Source organism: Crocuta crocuta, unplaced genomic scaffold (assembly GCF_008692635.1).
Source record: "Crocuta crocuta isolate KB4526 unplaced genomic scaffold, BGI_CrCroc_1.0 scaffold139, whole genome shotgun sequence".
Taxonomy (NCBI): domain Eukaryota; kingdom Metazoa; phylum Chordata; class Mammalia; order Carnivora; family Hyaenidae; genus Crocuta; species Crocuta crocuta.
In genome coordinates, this window is record NW_027533258.1 from 8,417,166 (window position 1) to 8,438,028 (window position 20,863).

Sequence of the window (20,863 nt, forward strand, 5' to 3'; positions counted from 1 at the left end):
TGATTATCTCCCTTCTCCCTTTTTGGGGGAGGGGCAATTCTTAGCACTGTATGTGCATAAATTAAATCCTGCTTCGCTGTGTGCGTGCGGAAAGCTACTTCCCTACGTATCCGGAATCTTCCAACATCAGCTCTTCCTGGACACTGCGCCCTTTCTACCAGCGTCTGTGAACCCTAAACAGGCAGAGAGGCGAATGGCTTCAGATGAACGTCCCCTTCCTGTCGCTGTGAAGGAGAGCTCTACCCTTTGTTTGGATCTTCTCTCTGGGAAACGCTGGAATTGCTGGGTTTTGTGTCAGATTGCCCTCCCCGTCACAGGTACTTACACAAGGTCCCAAATGACACAGGTCCCATCCGTGCTGGCCGTGACACACTCCTCGTTGTTCTTCTTCACCCTAATGCAGGACACGGAGGATTTATGCTCCTTCAGGGCCTCCTCCAGCTTCTGGGTCTGACAGCCTATCTGCCACACCCTCACCTGAAAGCCACAAAGCGCGGGCGTTCAGCGCCAACCTGGGGCTTTGGAAGATTAAAAAAAAAAAACAAAAAAAACCCCCCAACAACTCCGAGAGCTTTTCTACCTCTGCTGTGCTTGACCTGTTTTTGTAAATTCCCTGCTCTGATCTCAGTTGAGTGGGGTGGGAACGCTAAGCTGTGGAGCAGGAAGAGCCTTCCGCGGAGCCAGGCGAACACTACCAATGATCCCGCACTTGCATCTACTCTCAAGGCTGAGAAATTTACCAGACACCTGCGGCCAAACCAAGTGACATAATGTATGTCTGCGTGTTTCTGCTGAGCCCCGCTCTCAGATTTCTGATGCCCTCAGGAAATCTCCCGGGGATGCAGAGCCATATTTAAACTTCACATCAGCTGCTCAGGGTCAATCATTTCAAATCGATGGGTCTCAGCCTCATCGGAACCAATACCCAGTTTCTACAGCAAATATTTTCTGATCCCCGCTCCCCCCGCACTCTAATATCCAGAAGTGAAATTCATAGGTCAGAAGACCTACACACAACATTTCAAAGCAGCCCGTATGATGCCCTAACTGTAACAAAAAGGCTACATAGGAGGAAAGCTATTGATATGTTCTGTAATAAACATTCCGTCACAGCTGTATCAGAAAACGTAATAGTGTAGTTAGATGTTTATACTTTCTTATGAGTATGTTGGACAAGAAGAAGAAGAAGAAGAAGAAGAAGAAGAAGAAGAAGAAGAAGAAGAAGAAGAAGAAGAGATTATCTTGTGTAAGTCATATGAGCCAATAGAAGAATAGTAGCTCTGGGTGAACACCTGACTAGAAACTAGTATCGGGGTAAGTTATAACAGACTGACTTATTTGTACCTGAAAGAGAAAAATAACCATAAACAAAGCAGGAGAAACATTCTAAGATGCTTCCTTAGTAAGGAAGATGAGGAGGCGTGAAGTTATCCCAAATGGGCTGCACCATATTCGTTTCTACGGTGTCCAAACAATTGCCCCTGTCCTGACACAGGATGAGACAGTGACTGTTGTCAGGGAAAACAGATCTCTAATCTTGTACTCCCACTACATGGCGAGGCCCACATTCAGTCTTCAGCAAGAGCAATGCCCACATTTTCGAACTACTATGGTGGGGGGGATCAGCCAAACAGCACCGAGGCCTGCAACTTGGGGCGTTCTGAGTATTAGCCCTTTGGCTATGGGATCACAGGGGGGTTGGGGTATGTTTGGGCAGGGGAGGGGATACGGTGGTGGGATTGGGGTCTTCGCCACTCAGGCAAGGGCCATTTACCAGTGAAAATGGAATTACAGGTGCTTGAGTATTTTGGGGACTGCTGGATTCATAGCAGCACACACCCACTGACCAGCAGCCCTGGTCTCCAGCACTTGACAAAGACCTTGAAGACAATGTCTTCTGGAAGGAAGGTCTGTAAGAGCTGAGTGGGGGATGGGAGGAAGAGCTGACGCGGTGTTCTGAAAAGATTTCTGAATGGGGCCAAGGGCACTGAATTTGTCATGCATGACTTCCTCCGGCCGCTCTCCACAGCTTGGCCGAAGCCAAGTCTGGGCATCAGCAAGGCAGGTGCCCCAAAAGGCTGAGGGATGAAGCAAGGGTGCTGAGGATATCAGCAACGCCATGGCTGAAGAGATAGGAGAAGGGATCAAAGCCCTTGTGGGGGTGGAGGGCAGAGAGCTGGGGAGGGTCCAGGGCTGGAAATGTCGCTGGGCACCTGCCACAGGGCTAGCCCACGTGGAGATGTGCTCTGAATGTAAAATCTGCATCAGATTTTGAAGACTCGGTACAAAATAGTGTAAAACATCTCATTAATTGGAGTATTGTGATCCTCCCTTTATACACAAGAAACCAAAGCACAGAGAGGTTCAAGAGCATGCCCCAGGTCACACAGTCAGGATGGGACAGAAGTGAAACATGACTCTTGAGGGGTGCCTGGGTGGCTCAGTCGGTTAGGCATCCGACTTCAGCTCAGGTCATGATCTCACGGTTCGTGGGTTCGAGCCCCGTGTCGGGCTTTGTGCTGACAGCTTGGAGCCTTGGAGCCTCCTTCGGATTCTGTGTCTTCCTCTCTCTATGCCCATCCCCAACTCACTCATGCTCTGTCTCTATGTCTCAAAAATGAATAAACATCAAAAAAATTTTTAAAAAAAGAAAGAGAAAAAGAAGCATGACTCTCGAACTCAATTGCCCAGCCACAAGTCTGCTTGGCCCAAACTCTGCGAAAGTCTACATCAAGATGCTGCCTCTTTCTTCTCCCTGACAAGTTCTTCCTACAGTAGCATGGAGAAAGGGAAGGAAAGGTCCTATGTTGAGAAAGGAAGGTTTTGGGGGCAGGAGACAAGTTGGGGNAAGATGTTTCAAGCTCGTCCAAATGATGGAAGGGAAGGTCAAGTGTAACAATTTTGAAATAACGGTCAAATATCTGGGTAGATGAAAGAAGTGATTCTAAAAATAGCATCTCCTTTAAAAGATAAGATGAAGACAATTCATGTAACTATAGTCTTTGAAGGAAAAGAATAAGTATTCCAAAACTCTGGCAAAACACTGACTTGGATTCATGGCTCGATTCCACACTGAACGCTTTCATGTCTATATCTTACACGTTCTTTTGTGAACAAATATATCTCTCTGCATGTTTGTATTATTAGAACTCTAATTTATGGTGTATTGTATAGGGTTTCTTCAAATTCTTACTTTGGTCCTGCCTGACTCCTAGTACAGATTAAAAAAATTCAAGTCCATCGCCTCCTTTAAGGCTGTTTGTTGGTCTACACAGAGGACTACTGTAAAAAGATTCTGCCTTCAAGAACGGTACCTCCCCTTCGCCACCGCCACTGATGACCCTTTTACAGTCACTGGTGGTAGCAACGGCTGTCACTCCGATCCTGTGGGCGTTGTTAATGACGTACATCAACCGGCCCGTCTCTGGGGCGAAGGCTCGGATTCTCCCGTCGTCCCACGCTGGCGTGTAAGGGGAACAAAACGCAGGCGGAATCAGTATACTACTCTCTGCGAAGACTCTGGCTCTCGTAATCATAAAGGAGTCAGGACTGGGGAGCAGGGGTGGGGACGGAGGAAAGAGACCAGTTGCCCACAACTTCCCGGAATCATATCCCTCTTTCCTCTGACTCCCCAAACTGACCACACCTGGCTGGAGGAAAGGACTGGCTTGCCTTAGTTGAATCTGCCTCGAGGTGCACCCCACCCCGGAAGAAAACATTTTGGTGGGGGGGCGGGGAGGAAGGAAAGAGGTCAGCTCCCATATTGGAGTTCCCGGCTCTCCCAGAGCTGCAAATCTTGCACACTGGATTGGCTAGCTGATAGTGCACCTGGGATGGCGAATTTAATACCTCCAAACACATGTTGGCTTCCTACCCTTCCCTCTACTTTAAAACATATTCCTCCCCCAACTCCTGGCATCTTTCTCGTCTCAGTAGAAGTTGCCACCATCCATCCAGTTGTCTAAGCCAAGAATTCAGAGTCATCCTTGCTTCGTCTCTATTCCATCCACCCAACCCCACCCAACGCAACCCAACATCCATCAGCAAGCTTTGCCAGCTCTACAGTTCAAAAGCATCCTGAATCTGGCCACTTCTTAACCCCTCCACTGGGCCTAACCTCATCCAAGCCATTGGCATCTCTCTCCTGGGTTACTGTAACAGCTTCCTCCTTGGCCTCTCAGACTCTTGCCCCCTTCAAGGAATTACCTTTGCAGGGGCCTGGATGCACTTCTTAAATTCATGTTGCCTCCCCGATCAAGAGGATTCAAAAGGTTTTCTCACTACGCTTACAATGGAAATCCAACTCCTTTATCCTCCGCGGTAGCTACTTTCTGCTCCCTGCCTTGCTCTTCACCTTCTCCTACCCCTCCCTCAACCCTGACCCCAACCTTACCCCCCTGCACTCAAGACACACTGGCTTCTTTCTGTTCCTCAAATACATGAAGCGATTTCCCACCTCAGGACCTTTGCCCCTGCTGTTCCTTCTGCCTGAAATGCTCTTCCCCCAGGTCTTCACGGGGCTGGCTCCTTCTCATCAGCCTTAGTGGCACCTCTGGACCTTTGCAGTTTTCAGTAAGATGTTCAAGGTAGATCCCATTTCAGCAAAGACTTGAGGAGGAGAGGGGGTGAAGGGAGTGAGCCATGGGGCCCACTGGGGAAAGAACAACCGAGGCAGATGGAACAGCCAGGGTAAAGGCCCTGTGCACCGTGTGCTGAGCAATAGCAAAAAAGGAAGCATGGCCAGAAGCGATGAATGAGAAGAAACAAAGACAGAGTTAACAAGTTGGGGGGGGGGGGAAGGAGAGAGGGTCATGGAAAGGCCTTGGAGGCATCTGCAGGGATGTAGGAATGAACCCTAGAAATGGCATGATCGGGCTCACATCTTAAAAAGAGTTTTCTGGCTTCTGTGTTGACTACAGACTGGGGGAGAGGGATGGTAAGCAAGAACAGGGGCGGAGAGATGTGGTAGAAGCTGCTATGATAACCTAGGGGATGGCGGTGGCTGAGACAAGGGAAGAGATGACGAGAAGTGAAGGCCATCAGAGGGAAACGCCCTAAGCCAGGAGCTCCCGGTGGTGGCGGCTGTGTGGGAAGACCTGCCCAAAGGAGAAGCCAATGGAGAGGAAACAGAGCCAGGAGAAGAGGGCCTGAGATGGGCTTCCGGTACCACCATTTCAACAGCTGCTCCTAAAGATCCACTTGACTCTTCCCTGATATGAACATGTGAATTTACTTTTTGACCGCTGGGGAAATTTGCGTAGGAGTGGAACATAAGATGATATTAAGAAATTATTATTTCATGAGAAAAATATGCTTAGGGATGGATACCAAAGTACGTAGAGGTGGAATAGCATGGCGTCTGTCATTTATGTTAAAAAAATGCTTCGGCGTGGAAGGATCAATTGAGTTAAAAATGAATTCCCTTCGAGGCGTAACACAGTTGAGGTGAGGTTTTTATCTCTCAAATAACCCAAGGGGGTCCAACACAGGTGCTCTGTGCTTGCCACGGCCTCAGTTCCCTTTGGTATTCGAATTCCTCAATTCCCCTACTAGAGAGAAAGCTGCATGCTATATGCAGCCATTTTGGGGGAAGAGAACTTGCTCTTTGGTCGTTCTGAGCTCAGAAAGTCTCCTGGGCGGGGCGGGGCGGGGGGGGCAGGGAACTCCAAAGAGAGGCTGGATTCGAAGCAAGGAGGGGTGGGCAGTGGGGAGGCTGCTGCAGGGTATCCCTCCGGAGAGACCAGCATTGAACGAGAACGCCAAGGTCCAAAGCCACAGCCGGCAGCCAAGCCAAAGCCTGATGAGGTCTACGTTGCCGGAAATGACGTCAACACTGCCGGAAATGACGTCAACGCTTCCGGAAGTGACGCCAACAACACCGGAGATGATGTCAACGTTACCGGAAATGATGCTCTTGCCGTCTCTCATGAAGTCAATGCCGTGGCAGGTCATGTTGGGCACGGTGATCCGCAGCAGCTCCCGGTTGGACACCGTGTGCCACACCCTGATGTCTTTCTTGGCGCAGGTGGCAAATAGCTCGGCAGTGCCGCTGCAAAGGAGACAGGGTGAGAATAAAGAGGTGCAGCCATACAAGATGTTTCTAGATGCACGTTTAACTCTCGAATATATTGCACGAAGATACAGGGAAGGATGCCTTTTAGGCGCCACGTATCTCAAAGTCTGATGGCCTTACAGAAACCTTGTGAAAAATGGCATTCGATGCCCACAAATCACCTGTGGACCATCTTTTGTAGCGCTTTCCCCGGGAGGATGGGTTGGGACAACGTCGCTCAAGCGGAAAATATCAGTTTCAAAGTCTTTAAATGTCCTGGTGGACAGGAGCTCAAATGCGTCTGTGGAATATCGATATCAAGAGAAGCTAAACAAAAGTCTTCTTGTGAAGTAGATAATCGTTACAATTTCAAAGACAAAAGTGACACACGTGCCAGATTTCACACCTGCAGATGTTTGCTTGGTTGTGGGAAAATGTGAGACTTTGGACAAGGAAGTGAACCCAGAACAATTGATTTCTCTGTTTTTTTTTTTTTAAAAGTTTTATTTATTTCTAGGAGAGAGAGAGAGACAGCGTGAGCAGGGGAGGGTCAGAGAGAGAGGGAGTCACAGACTGAAACAGGCTCCAGGCTCTGAGCTGGCAGTCAGCACAGAGCCCGACGCGGGGCTCGAACCCACGAACCGCGAGATCATGACCTAAGCGAAAGTCGGACGCTTAACCGACTAAGCCATCCAGGCGCCCCAACTCTGCTTTTTTTTTTTTTTTTTTTTTAAGGACAACTTGTAAATGTAGTGAAAAACATTATTATGTCAAAAATTACAAGTTATACCAATTTGGATCAGAAAAAGAAGTAATACTGGGGTACAATAAAGCCCACCTGCTTTATAAATATGAATTTATAGCTACAGCTTCTGTGGGGGCTGAGCTGCCTTCTAGATAGAAGTGCTTCTCAAGGAATGTCTACATTTCATCAAAAGCACATTCAGGAAAAGAGTCCCTCTCCCTTATTTTAAGATCTACTTGCTTTGAAATTAATAGAAAAGTAAGTGGATCTTTTCTGCATATTTAGCTTTGGGGCTTGGAGAGAAACAATTATAATGTGGACTAGAAACAGTTATGATGTGGGCTAGTTACTTAGAAAAAGTGAGTGCTGGAGGGGTGCCCGAGTGGCTCAGTTGGTTAAGCATCTGACTCTTGATTTTGACGCAGGTCTTGATCCCAGGGTGGTGGGATCAAGCCCCTCACTGAGCCCCGCATTGGGCTCTGCACCAAGTGTGGAGCCTGCTTAGGATTCTCTCCACTCTTTCTCTCTCCCTCTTACCCTGCTCGCATATGCTCTCTCTCTCTTTATCAAAAAAAGAATAATAATAATAAAATAAATTAAATAACAGAGGCTTTATATAGGACCCTGCCTTCAGTGAATGACCGTCTCCTGTGGGGAAAGGGAGCTTTTAAAGAGGCATATGGACTCCTTGTGAAAATCAAATATCACAGAATGAGCACACCTAGGGAACTTTCCAAACTCTCCCTAACCTTGATGGACAGTCTACTTTGTCGGGAATCTAGTCAAGACGTGAGCTCTTCCAGGAGCAGATTGTCCGTAGTTTATGATCTGAAAGGTTAAGTTCCAGAAACAAACAAACTAATTGGATCAAGATGGCGCATGAGGCCCATGTGCCTCCCACCTAAAAGCCCATAAAATAAAGACACAGATACAGATGACAGAGACGGGGAAAAGGGAGAAGATGCAGAAGTAGATATGGGAAGGCAGGAAAGATTATCATCAAATAGGCCAGAAATATTGAGGACAAAGAGAAATTGGCCAGATAGAATCTGCGAAGAAACAGAACTGGAGAGAAACACAGCATATCAAAACCACGAATAGAAAGTGCTTCTTGTCATGTTGGAGCAGTGAAGCCACAGAAACCTTCCCGCAGACAACAACTATGAACACTGAATGGAATTAATGACCACAGGAACCCCGAATCCTAAAGACAAGGAAGATATTTGCAAGTAAACGGAAATCAAGAAGTGTTTGGTCTTGTAAAAATGTAACTGGAAAGGGATCAGAATCATTACTGTGTTGCTGGTTAATGTGAAGGTGCCCCCAACCCACAGCTGCAGTGGCCACAGAAAAATGTGGCCGAGAAACCGTCACCTTACTGGCTATAGGTGTGCAGAGATCAGAGTTAAGGGCTGGGAGGGGCGCCCGGGTGGCTCAGTAGGTTGGGCATCCAACTTCCGCCCGAGTCATGATCTCACCGCTCTCCCACATCGGGCTCTGTGCTGACAGCTCAGAGCCTGGAGCCTATTTCGGATTCTGTGCCTCTCCCTCTTTCTGCCCCTCCCATGCTCATGCTCTGTTTCTGTTTCTCGATAATAAATAAATGTTAAAAAAAAAAAAGTAAAAACAAAAAACAAAAACAGAGTTAAGGCCTGGGAAATTAAAAGAGGAAAGCATGTCAGCGAGAACAAGGGCTCCGCTGGAGTAAAACCTAAATTCAGATCATAAACACTGTCCAAATTCCCGTCTGATGGCTAAATTCTATGTGCAGGGGAGAACCCCCGAGAGGAAGAAAAAGCAGAGACCAGAAAAAACTCTACTTTTCTTTTTCTTTCTTTCTTTTTTTAATTCTATTGATTTTTTTTTAAGGATTCTATTTTTGAAGACAGAGCTGTATGGGATCAACCTGAGAGGTGGTTTTATTTTTGCCTTTTTCACTGAATACATTCACCAACTGTGTTCAGCTTGAGGGGCAGAAAGCTGGACCTTACAGGCTTACCATGCCAGAAGCCAGGGCCTGCGGACATAAGAACACCTGGAAATTAGGGAGAAATATCCAGAAGCAAGGAAACCTTGGAGAGAATGAACTTCATCTCTGCACAAATCCTTGGGAGGATGCTAAATTACAGAAGCCCACAGGCTCGCCCAGAACCTGTATAAAGAAGTAGCCGTGGGAAGCCATAAGAATGTCAGCTGCTGCTTTCTATGAGAAAGACAAAGTTTGCAGTTTGAGTCCAGGCCAATAATCCTCAGTGAATACTATAGAATTCAGAGTTACTGCATTATATGTAGATGTAGACATGTATGCAGTTATAGACATATATAGACATATGTAGATAATATGTCTGTATATAATACATATTTGTAGATCATATGTATTATCTATTATGCTGAGCTTTCAACAAAAAGTAATAAGACATGCAAAGAAATAGGAAAATATGATTCAGGAAAGAGGCAGCCAAAAGAAACTGACTCCAAGTAGATCAAGGTATTAGATTAGCAGACAAAGACTTCAAAGCTACTATTTAAATTGCATTCAAAGTATAAAAGGTAACTATGATACCAGTAAGTTAACAGATAGGTAATGTCAACAAAGAACTAAAAACTATATATTTATAATGTATAATATAGTTATAAATTACTATAATATATATACTTATGACAAAGACTTATGACTTTAAAACAAAAACTATGATTTTGTATTAATGGGTTTATAGCATTAATAGGTATACATGAAAACAAAAGCACTAAGAATAAGAACAGGGGTAAGAGAAATAAATTGTTGCAAAGTTCCCAGACTGCATTTTACTTGAGGTAATTCAACATTAACTCTAAGCAGATTGTGATATGTTAAAAAATGTACATCAGGGGCACCTGGGTGGCTCAGTCGGTTTAGCGTTTGACTTTGGCTCAGGTCATGATCTCACGGTTCATGGGTTCAAGCCCCACATTGGGCTTGCGCTGACAGCCCGCTCAGACCCTGGAGGCTGTTTCAGATTCTGTGTCTCCCTCTTTCTCTGACCCTCCCCTGCTCACACTGTCTCTATCTCTCTCTCAAAAATAAATAAAAACATTAAAAAAATTTTTAAAAAAATGTACATCATCATCCTTAGAGCAGCCATTAAAAAAATTAATGCAAAGATATATAGGTAGAAAGCCAATAGAGCAATTAAAATGTAACACTAACAACATTTGATTAAAGTAAAACGTAGAAGGAAAGAATAGAAGACCAAAGAACAGATGAGACAAAAGAAAACAAATAACAAAAAGGAAGATTTAATACTACTAGATCAAAAATTACATTAAGAGTAAATGGACTAAACGTTCTAAATAAAAAGTAGAGATTTTTATACTGGATAGAAAAGAAATAACTAATTACATGCTGTTTCAAGAGAAGAACTTTAAAGATACAATATGTTAATGGAAAAGTATTTTTAAAAAATATTTTCAATGTTTATTTATTTAGAGAGAGAGAGACAGCAAGCAGGGGAGCAACAGAGAGAGAGGGAGACACAGAATCCGAAGCAGGCTCCAGGGTCTGAGCTGTCAGCACAGAACCCGACATGGGGCTTGAACCCATGAACTGTGATATCATGACCTGAGCCAAAGTTGGATGCCCAACTGACTGAGCCACCTGGGTGCCCCAAAAGTAAAAGTAAAGAATAATAAAGCTGGAATAAATATACTAATATCATATTTCACATCAAAGTGAGAATTACTAGAGACAAAGAGGGGACATTTCATAATGATTAAAATGTCAATACATTAGGAAGATTTATATGTATATGCTATTGTGCATGTGCACACGCACACACACACACACACACAGACACACACATCCTTAATAACAGAGCTTCAAAAATATATGAAGCAAAAACTGACAGAAATAAAGGGAAAAATCAACATTCATTGCTTGAGGCTTTAACACACTTCTCTCAGTAAATGATAAAACTATTGACAAAAAAACCCTAAGGATAAGATAATGTAAGATAGAAACAACATTAAAAGGTTCTACAGAGAAAAAAGAATATGACCTCCAAAATAAATATTGAATTATTCCATTTACATGAAGGCCAAAAGCAGGTAAAATGAATCTATAGGGCCAGGTAGTGATTTTCTTTAAGGAAAAAGGTAAGGGTAGTGATTGAAAGGGGTGTTTCGGGGTGAATGAAATATTCTATTGTTTGACTGGGTGGTAGTCACATAGGTGTGTTATTCTGCTGAGGTGGTTACTTATGATTTATGTACTTTCTGTAAGTATATTTCAATACAAAGTCACTAATATACTTTTTATACCTAGCCAAATTATCACTGAAGTCTGAGGGTAAAACAAAAATATATTCAGATAAGTAAGGACCAAATTTTCTATACACAGACTATCTCTGAAAGAATTTTCTCCCCCATCCTCTCCCCCATGAATGACATAGAAAAAAAATCAAATAGGGAGATGTGGGGGGGGAAAAAGAGTGATAAAAACAAAATACAAAATTTATAGTTAAATCTGAAAGTAATTATTTGCAAAAGATAATAAGTATGTAATCTGGATCTATAATTTTAAACAATGTTAGCATCAGAGATGATGAGAGGGAAGTAAAATATGCTGAGACTCTTCTTTAGAAAACATGATATAAATGTTGGTGTTTGGCAGAAAAATAATACGTATATTAGAAATTCAAGGGTAAATCACGGAGTGAATAAAAACAAAGTTAATAGGGGCGCCTGGGTGGCTTAGTCGGTTAAGCGTCCGACTTTCGCTTAGGTCATGATCTCGCGGTTCGTGGGTTCGAGCCCCGCGTCGGGCTCTGTGCTGCCTGCCAGCTCAGAGCCTGGAGCCTGTTTCAGTCTGTGACTCCCTCTCTCTCTGACCCTCCCCTGCTCACGCTGTCTCTCTCTCTGTCTCCTTGAAATAAATAAAACATTAAAAAAAAAAATTTAAAAAAACAAAGTTAATAATTTCCAAGTCATACGGAGCAGGGGAGGCGAAGGCAGGACCGAAAAACATGATGGCCACACAGCAGAAGACAAGAAAAGTAAACAAGAAAAAAGGAAACTTGTTAAATAGAAAATATCTATAAACTCATTTGATATAAATTAGTACACACGAATCGAATCCTAACAAAAGACCAAGACTTACCTACACGTAAACAATACCAATATGTTGAAGAAAAAAAAAAAAGAGTTTCTTTTGCTACAATGCATGTTTCCCACGCAATTGGCAAATAGACATGTGATAGCAGAATATTACAGAAGTTGCTTTGGCCCATACACATTTCCCCCCAATATATCAATGCTTTGATGTGCAAAGTAATAGCAGCTGAAAACAATGTACGTTGCCTCAGTGAATCAGCAAGGAAAGGAAGCACGCATTCCCTTACATGACGTTCTACCTCTTGGCTCAGTTTTCTCCACAGCTCGACAGGGGGAGAGGGGGAGAGAGCAAAGCAGGAAAAGGGTAGTGACTCTTCCCAGGTTTCTTCTGGGGCTAATGCGATGTTCTACAATTAGATTACAATGATGATTGCACAACTGCAATATGCACAAACAACTGAGTTGCACACTCTCAATGGGTAAACTTTATGGTATGTAAATTACATTTCAATAAAGCTATTTAAAAAAAAAGGAGGTGGGGAGAAAGAGTAGAGTCACAAAGCCTGTATTCGAAGAGATAGTTAAAAATCCACTCTTACAAAAGGCCCTAAGGGCCAAATAATTTTACTGATCGATTCTACCAAGCTCCTTAGAAACAAGAGGAAAACAGTGAGATGAAAAGAAAATGACTAACCAGTTTTCTTTTTTTTTAATTAAAAAAATTTTTGAATGTTTATTTATTTTTGAGAGAGTGAGAGAGAGAGTATAAGCAGGTAAAGGGCAGAGAGAGAGGGAGACACAGAATCCAAAGCAGGCTCCAGGCTCTGAGCTGTCAGCACAGAGCCCGAAGCAGGGCTCGAACCCACGAACCACAAGATCATGACCTGAGCTGGAGTCAGACGCTTAACTGCCCACCCAGGGGCCCTTGGCTAACCAGTTTTCAAAAAAGAGCTCCTTGGTAGGAAGCACGAGCCATGTTCACTCTCAGAAACATTTAGAAGAACCAACGTTCAGTGAATCAGAGAACCCAAAGCACATATCATGATGGTAAGCACCGAGTTCGCAAAGTCAGTCTTCCTCTGAAGAACAATGATTTTGAGTTTTGCAAATTCAAGCTCATACTGAGGAAGGTGAGAGCAAAAACCGCCGATCGGCTTCATGGGATGGACGTTGCCAGAGACAAAATGTATTTCGAAAGCAAATCATGGCAAACTATGACTTTTGATGTTGCAACTGCCAGTGGCTGTTTGTTTCACTTGTTTTGTGTGGGATTTACCAAAAGGTCCAGACGACCTCCTGAGGACACCGCCATTAAGCATGCCAAATCTGGAAGACCTGATTGAAGGAAATTTGTAAGAAGGCACTACTAAGCTCTCTCTAGACAGCATTGGGAAAACAGAAATGTGTCCATGATGGATTCATTAGAAAAGCTAACATTCTAAAGAAGCTCAGATTTCATTTGTGAAAACGAATGCAGCGACATGGTAAAGGTAACATAAATAATTATTATTGTTAATACTTCTTACTAAATAATAAGGAAAGATTAGTATTATATTTATAATTAGTACTGTAATTAATAATATTAAATTACAATTGCTATTAAAATAACTGGCTATAATTGAAAACCTGAAGGACAAAAAAACCCACAATTATATGAATAGATGTTGAAAATGCATTAACATGATAAAATTACATTTCCGGGCACACCGCGTCAGACCTCCATGTTTTCATTGATCTGAGGAGCAGAAGTACGTTGCTCTCCTACTTACAATGGGAAGACGATGTCCTGGACAGCTTCAAAGTGACATGTTGCAATGAGAGTCTCTTTGAAATCCATGAAGTTGACCCGGTAAATGTGCGATTCTTCTGTTCCTACAAAAATCTGGTGCCCTTCCCCTCGAAGTGTGATAGAAGTGACGCTGCCTTGTAACTGGATTTTCCTTTCAGGAGAAGCAAGAAGGTGAGGCAGAGTCACTCAACCAGTTGAGTATTTATTACAGAGGCTACAAATCAGACATACGATGTGGGACATACCTTCAGGGAGGCGACGCGATCGGAGAGGCAGGGGTGACTCACAGTACTGGGTGACCAAGGTCAGCAGAGCAAGAGGCCAGGTGGGGTGGGGTGGCCTCCTCAGCGACCGAGAGTCTAAAATGGGTTGTGTGCCATAAGCAGGATCTGGACAGGATTCCAGACAGGCAATGGGACACACACCACCATGGCAGTTAAATACTTTATTAATACCACTTCTGGAAAATAATCCTAAAATTGGGGGGGAGGAGGAGAAGCCTGAACGTCAAAGGATGTTGGTATATCCTTTTATTTTTTTATTTATTTCTAGGAGAGAGAGAGAGAGAGAGAGAGAGAGAGACAGCGTGAGCAGGGGAGGGTCAGAGAGAGGCAGATACAGACTCTGAAATAGGCTCCAGGCTCCAAGCTGGCAGTCAGCACAGAGCCCGACGCGGGGCTCGAACTCACGAACCGCGAGATCATGACCTAAGCGAAAGTCGGACGCTTAACCGACTAAGCCACCCAGGCGCCCCATGATGTTGGTATAACCTTAACGAAGAGAGTAAAAAGTCAGAAATATTGAACAATCACGGAATGGTTAAATCATCTATGGGACGGCATCTTCTTAAGAGATTTGCCCCGGCAGCAAAGCCATGTTGAAAAGATGATGGAGTAGATGTATATTTTGCCACAGAAGTTTTTAAAAAATATATTAATACTGAAAATGTTTATGATGTCTGCCTTAAGTAAAAATAAACCAGAAAATAGAATTTCATACACAAAATATGTACAATTATTTCAAAATATGTAGGAAGAACAGAGACCAGGAGAAATAACAAGATGTTAATAGTGGCTCTCTTCACCAGAACTTTCAGGGACTATTTTCTCTTCTTCCACATTGCAGATCCCTCATTTCCCAAATGTTGAACAAGTATGACCTTAAACAAAAAGACTCTAAAAATGAACGAGGCCCTAAAAACCCAATCTTGCTCTGCAACTGATTTAGTTTTGACAATAAGAGTGTCACACGTGTTCTTGTGCAAGGGACCAGCATGGGAAATGCTGTGTTTCTCAAAGAATGTTGGGGGATGCAGAACGGTTCATGAAGAAAGGATTTGACCCCAAGCCACATGGCCAGGTTCTTCACTAACTACATAGAGCTCTGCGACTCTGGATAAATCACCAGAACCCCCCCCCGGCCTCAGTCCACTCAACCGCAGAATAATTTCTCCTTTGCGGGGTCGCAGTGAGGATTAGAGATGATGGAGGTCATGTACATGAGACCCTGGAGAGCAGCCAATGGAAATACTGGCTATCGGCATGTGGGCTCCCTAGAAGACAAGGTGAAGGCCAGGGCTCTGGAGGGTGAGGCTGCTTCATCATACTACTCTCCTGACTTCTCATGGGAGCTACTTCTTAATCCATAAAAACCCAAGAAGGTAGAAATCGCTGCACCCAAGGGGAGGTTATTCTGTCACACAAGGTTAGTTTGGAGGCATATACAGCACAGACCCTGTAACAAGTGCCTTGAATCAAACTGTCTTCATTACAACAGGGACATCTGTGTATTCAAAACAAGGTGTTAAAAAACTAGGGGGCTCATTGTTTACACTCACTCCGCACATCCAGAGTCTAAGCAACACCGCTCGTAAGTAGTCTCCCTCTCTGATTCCCCTTCACACAAACATAAAACCAGTCCCCATAAATTCTCAGGAAGGCCTATGGGGGGGGGCACTGAATTTAAAATGGTAACCTGACCCCTGTCTCCCTCCAAACTCTGATCCCCCCTTCCTGTCCCTCCAACTCCATTAGTCTCCATGCTTCCGACCATCCTTCAATGCGATCAATTCTTGTTTACTCTGTTTGTTACTGACTGTCTTTTCCCTCTTGCTGCAATGTCAGCTCCGTGAGAGCGGAGCTTTTTCCTTCATTTCCCTTTGCTTTGTTCATTGCTATGTCCCAAGTGCACCTGGAACAGCACCTGGTACATAGCGAATGCTCGGTCCAGATTTGTTTGAATGAAGACAGCCGATGGTCTTCCTACAGCCCGCGTATAAGCACCTTGGGCTCCCTTAGAACTGTGCAGAGGCCATACATCTGGTTTTGTTGAAGCTGAGTTCAAATTCTGCCTCTGGTCCTCTGCCCACTACCCCAGTGGGATGAGCCCCTTCTCTGACGTCCTTTGTGATATCTATACCACGTTTTACTTTATCTGGGCCGTGAGATTTGTGTATACGTACTATCTTGTATTCCAAAGACTTTTTCATGTGTATAGAACTTATCCCCAAACCAGGCTATATGTTCCGGAAGGGCAAAGACCATATCTTACTTTCTTTGTGTGTTAATAGCATCTGGCATATTGGTTTGGACAGAGGTACTCGATGAGTACTTGTAAGGACAATGGATAAAGTTTTATTTAGTTTCATTTTAACTGGATAATCCATGAAGAGTCCATGGCATAGTATCTAGTATGAAGAAGTAGTTGGCTATTTGTATCAAAACTTGTATTCAAACGCATAGCAGTATTTGTCCTAACACAATGCCTGATGCACAGTAGGTTCACACTGCATAATAAATTCCACTGGAAAAACAAATTTTCATAGCTGGAAATTTGAGGGGGCCCAGCTCAGTGGTAGCACATTTGACTGCAAAGTTTGAGACTTGAGGTTATTTGCTGGGTATCTTTATAACAGCATCTTACTTGCTGCCATGGCTCGATGTATTAGCGAAATGATAATTTATGTGTTTATGAGAAGGGCAGTCTCCCCTTTGGGTCCTAATGGACTACTTTGTCTTGATCCGACCCAAGCTATTGCCTTTTCACTGGCAAAGGAATCATCTATCGTGATGCCAACCTCTCATTTCAACAGTAAGATGAAATTCTTTAACCAGTTAGGACTCAGCCGACATCGCACAGTCCCTGGGTATACGCAGCCTGCCCCCCCCCACCCCCCCCTGGGTCTCTCCCCACCCCAAGCCCGTGGAGTCTGGAACTTACTTGATGGGTTTGTAGCTGGGGCTCTTACAGAAGACCAGCAGTCCGGCTCCGGAACCCACCAACAAGTCCCCCGTCTTCAGGCACTTGATAGCAGATACTCCCTAATGGGGGAAAGGAAGCACTGAGAGACAGGCAAATGGTCCCATCATGAAGAGTCAGTGTGGGGCCCTGAGCTGATGGGAGGGCCAGGGGGATGTGTCAGTGCTGCCACGTGTTGTCGGGAGGAAGCTCAGGAAGGGACGGCCGGGGATGCACCCTGGGCTGGACATGGGCCCAGCGCCAACGAGTCGCTCATGTGCCGCAAGTAGCCCTCCTGGACCGGGAAGAACAAGCGTGCTTCACCAACCTCCTCCCTGGAAAGCCAGCTGTGTGTCTTGAATGTATTGAACATTCACACTTTACATCCACTCAAATGAAGTGAGAGCGGAAGATAGAAGCACAGCTATACAACATTAGTTCCTCAGCAGAGTTTTCATTAGGATTTAATTTTTTTTCATGTTCATTTATTTTTGAGAGAGCAAGAGAGAGTCCGAGTGGGGGAGGGGAAGAGAGGGAGAGGGAGAATCCCAAGCAGGCTCCTCACTGTCAGCACAGAGCCCAACCCGGGGCCCGAACTCACGAACTGTGAGATCATGACCTGAACTGGAGTCGGACGCTTAACCAACTGAGCCACTCAGGTGCCCCCAGAACTCAATTCTTCTGCTTACAACTCTCACGCTCCTCATTGTTTGATGGCTGTATTTTCTGAACTAAAGCCTGTAGTATATCACCTTACCCACAGTGGGACATATTTAAGCTCAAAGCCGTCTTCAAAGTTTGGGGAGATAGATGGTTATTTTACGGCACCTGCTACGAAGTTCCAGTTTTAAAATGTGCATGATCAATATCTCATTGTAAAGCTTCCGGTAATAATACAGGTAGTGACTTTTTTTCAGGCTTGTCTTAATGAGCTTTGGCCATTTAATATCATGTCCCTTTGAATTGCATCACACTGAGTTTTGCCTGTTCCGGTTCAAAAGGCATTTCACATTGGAGAGGAGAAGGCACAGTTCCAGAATATGGAAACATGGGGCTNCAATTGATGCCCAGCCTGTTGCCCAGGGAGATGACCCGGGAGTGAAGATTCTTAACCTGCGTTTGGGGACTTGCGGAAGCAAGAGATAAAGTGTTCGACAGAGCCTCAAAGTTACCTACGTGTGATTTCTTTTCTTTTTTATATTAAAGTCTTTAATGTTTATTTATCTTTGAGAGAGAGAGAGAGCGTGAGCAGGGGAGGGGCAGAGAGACAGGGAGACACAGAATTCGGAGCAGGATCCAGGCTCCGAGCTGTCAGCACAGAGCCCAACACTGGGCCTGAACTCACAAACTATGAGATCATGACCTAAGCTGAAGTCAGACGCTTAACCGACTGAGCCACGCAGGTGCCCACCTATGTGTGATTTCAAATACGCTGTTTTGAAACCATAAGTGATATCGCTCAAGCACGCAGTTTCTGCCTGGGCTCAAATCTCTGCTCTGCTGCTTACTAGCCATGAGCCCTTGAAGGGTATGTGCCTTCGTGTCCTCATCTGTGACGCAGGGATGAAGATGGTACCGGTCTCGTCAGACTGGTTGAGGATCAAATGGGATAACACAAGGAAGGTGCTCTGCTCCACGTGCAGTGTGCCATGTGTCGATGGTGTACTGTTTTTAATATTAGTATCATGACCGTCGTCAGCTTCGTCTTCCTAGTACTCATGTGTGCCTAACAGGTCCAATTGACGCCATTCCAATTCTTTTACCTTTCCAACCATAGACTGACCATTTAAGTAGATTTAAAAAACATTTTATTGTTTACTTATTTTTGAGACAGAGAGAGAGAGAGAGAGAGAGAAAGAGCTGGAGAGGGGTAGAGAGAGAGGGAGACAGAGACTCTGAAGCAGGCTCCAGGCTCCGGGCTGTCAGCACAGAGCCAAACACAGGGCTTGAACCCATGAACCGTGAGATCATGACCTGAGTCAGAGTCAGATGCCTAACTGATGGAGCCACCCAGGCGTCCCTAAGTGGGTTTTCAAAATGGGTTACTGCCCAAGATCACATAATAATCCAACTAAACGTCTTCAATGATACTTCCTACCCCTTCATCCCATAAGAGTTCTGGGGCACTCGGGGGGCTCAGCCGGTTGAGCACCCGACTCTTGACTTTGGCTCAGGTCGCAGTCCCAGGGTCGTGGGATCGAGCCCCGTGTGGGGCTCTGTGCTGACAGCGTGGAGAGGCTGCTTGGGATTCTCTCTCTTTTCCTTTCTCTCTCTGCCCCTCCCATGCTCTCCTTCCCTCCTTCCCTCTCTCTCTCTCTCAAATAAAAACCCAAAAGAATTATTTTCTCTCCACTTGTATAAGAGGCATCTTGGAACCATTGCTTTATGGAATTTACCATCAGGCCTACATGGTTAGGAGTAAACCGCCCATGGTGCCGCCATCGATGGCACGTAAGCAGTAAAAGCTTGAGAAACACGAAAGTAGCCAACGTTTTTTTTTTTTCCTGCGGGGGGGCGGGGGAGATGGTGGTTAGATCTGAAGTGCTGGGGAAGGAGGGTGCAAAAACTATCCAGATCGGAATTTTTCACACAGTGTTTTATGGGGCCCTCTGGCAGTAGCTCAGGAGATGGAAACAGCAGGGCTCTGAGCCCCGCCCCCCTTGAACTGATCTGCTTGACTTTTATCTATTTAAATACTGAAATCTCCCTCCTAAAAATAACCTGGACAACATTATCTAGACGACACCTCGATCTCATTATTTCTCAACCCTTCTCGACTCATACTGTAGCTTTTTCTCATTCTCAGGCATGTCCTTGAAAACTTGAGTATTAAACGACTGCATGATTAAGACAAGTCTAGCATCTTCCCCGAACACGGTGCGGGATTCCAAGCCTTCTTGGGAATATCTGCTGAGTAGATAAGTACCTGAGCTTAGTGAGGACCATCTGCTCTCACACGCAAAGATTAGTGGGAACTGCGCTTATTACTTTCTGGGGGTACTGGAAACAGCCGTGCTTACTCTGGGAAACTCTCTTTTGACCGTATTATATTTTATTTTGATTTAAATATCAAAGTTTTGGGGGCGCCTGTGTAGTTGAGTTGCTTAAGCGTCCAACTTCAGCTCAGGTCATGATCTCACGGTTCATGAGTTCAGGCCCCGCATCAGGCTGTGCACTGACAGCTCAGAGCCTGAAGCCTGCTTTGGCCTCTGTCTCCCTCTCTCTCTGCCCCTCCCCAACTCACACTCTCTCTCTCAAAAAGAAACATTAAAAAATAATAAGTAAATAGGGGCGCCTGAGTGGCTCAGTCGGTTAAGTGCCCGACTTCAGCTCAGGTCATGATCTCCGGTTTGTGAGTTCGACCCCTGCATCTGGCTCTGGGCTGACAGCTCAGAGCCTGAAGCCTGCTTCAGATTGTATCTCCCTCTCTCTCTCTCTGCCCTCCCCAGCTCACGCTCTGTCTCTCAAAAATAAAAAAATGTTTAAAAAAAATAAGTAAGCAAGTAAGTAAGTAAATAAATAAATAGCAAATCCTTTCTGGACTTTTTTTTTTTAATGTTTTATTTATTTCTAGGAGACAGAGAGAGACAGCGTGAGCAGGGGAGGGTCAGAGAGAGAGGGAGTCACAGACTGAAACAGGCTCCAGGCTCTGAGCTGGCAGTCAGCACAGAGCCCGACGCGGGGCTCGAACCCACGAACCGCGAGATCATGACCTAAGCGAAAGTCGGACGCTTAACCAACTAAGCCACCCAGGCGCCCCCTTTCTGGACTTTTAACCAGAATTGTTAGGAACCCTGCAAACATAAAAATTGACATCTAGGTCTTGCTTAGGGCTTACAGCGCTGGCTGGCACTAAAATCTAAGCTCTAGTTATGAGATTGGGACAAAAATTACGTCTACGTGTATGTATATACATGGTGTTACAGACCAAAAGACACATTTCTCTTATATA

At 44.8% G+C, this 20,863-nt stretch overlaps 1 protein-coding gene across 4 annotated transcripts in view; it reads right to left on the reverse strand.

The window, feature by feature from the left end:
• The window catches only part of CFAP52 (cilia and flagella associated protein 52), a 43,671-nt gene that overhangs the window by 7,776 nt on the left and 15,032 nt on the right, over positions 1-20,863 (reverse strand). For all 4 annotated transcript variants that reach the window (XM_077746787.1, XM_077746786.1, XM_077746788.1 and 1 more), the window contains 5 exons: positions 16,894-16,994; positions 13,655-13,825; positions 5,901-6,049; positions 3,315-3,460; positions 326-477 (listed from right to left, as the gene is read on the reverse strand). In XM_077746787.1, coding sequence (XP_077602913.1) covers positions 326-477; positions 3,315-3,460; positions 5,901-6,049; positions 13,655-13,825; positions 16,894-16,994 — 719 coding nt within the window. The remainder of the gene's footprint in view (positions 1-325; positions 478-3,314; positions 3,461-5,900; positions 6,050-13,654; positions 13,826-16,893; positions 16,995-20,863) is intronic.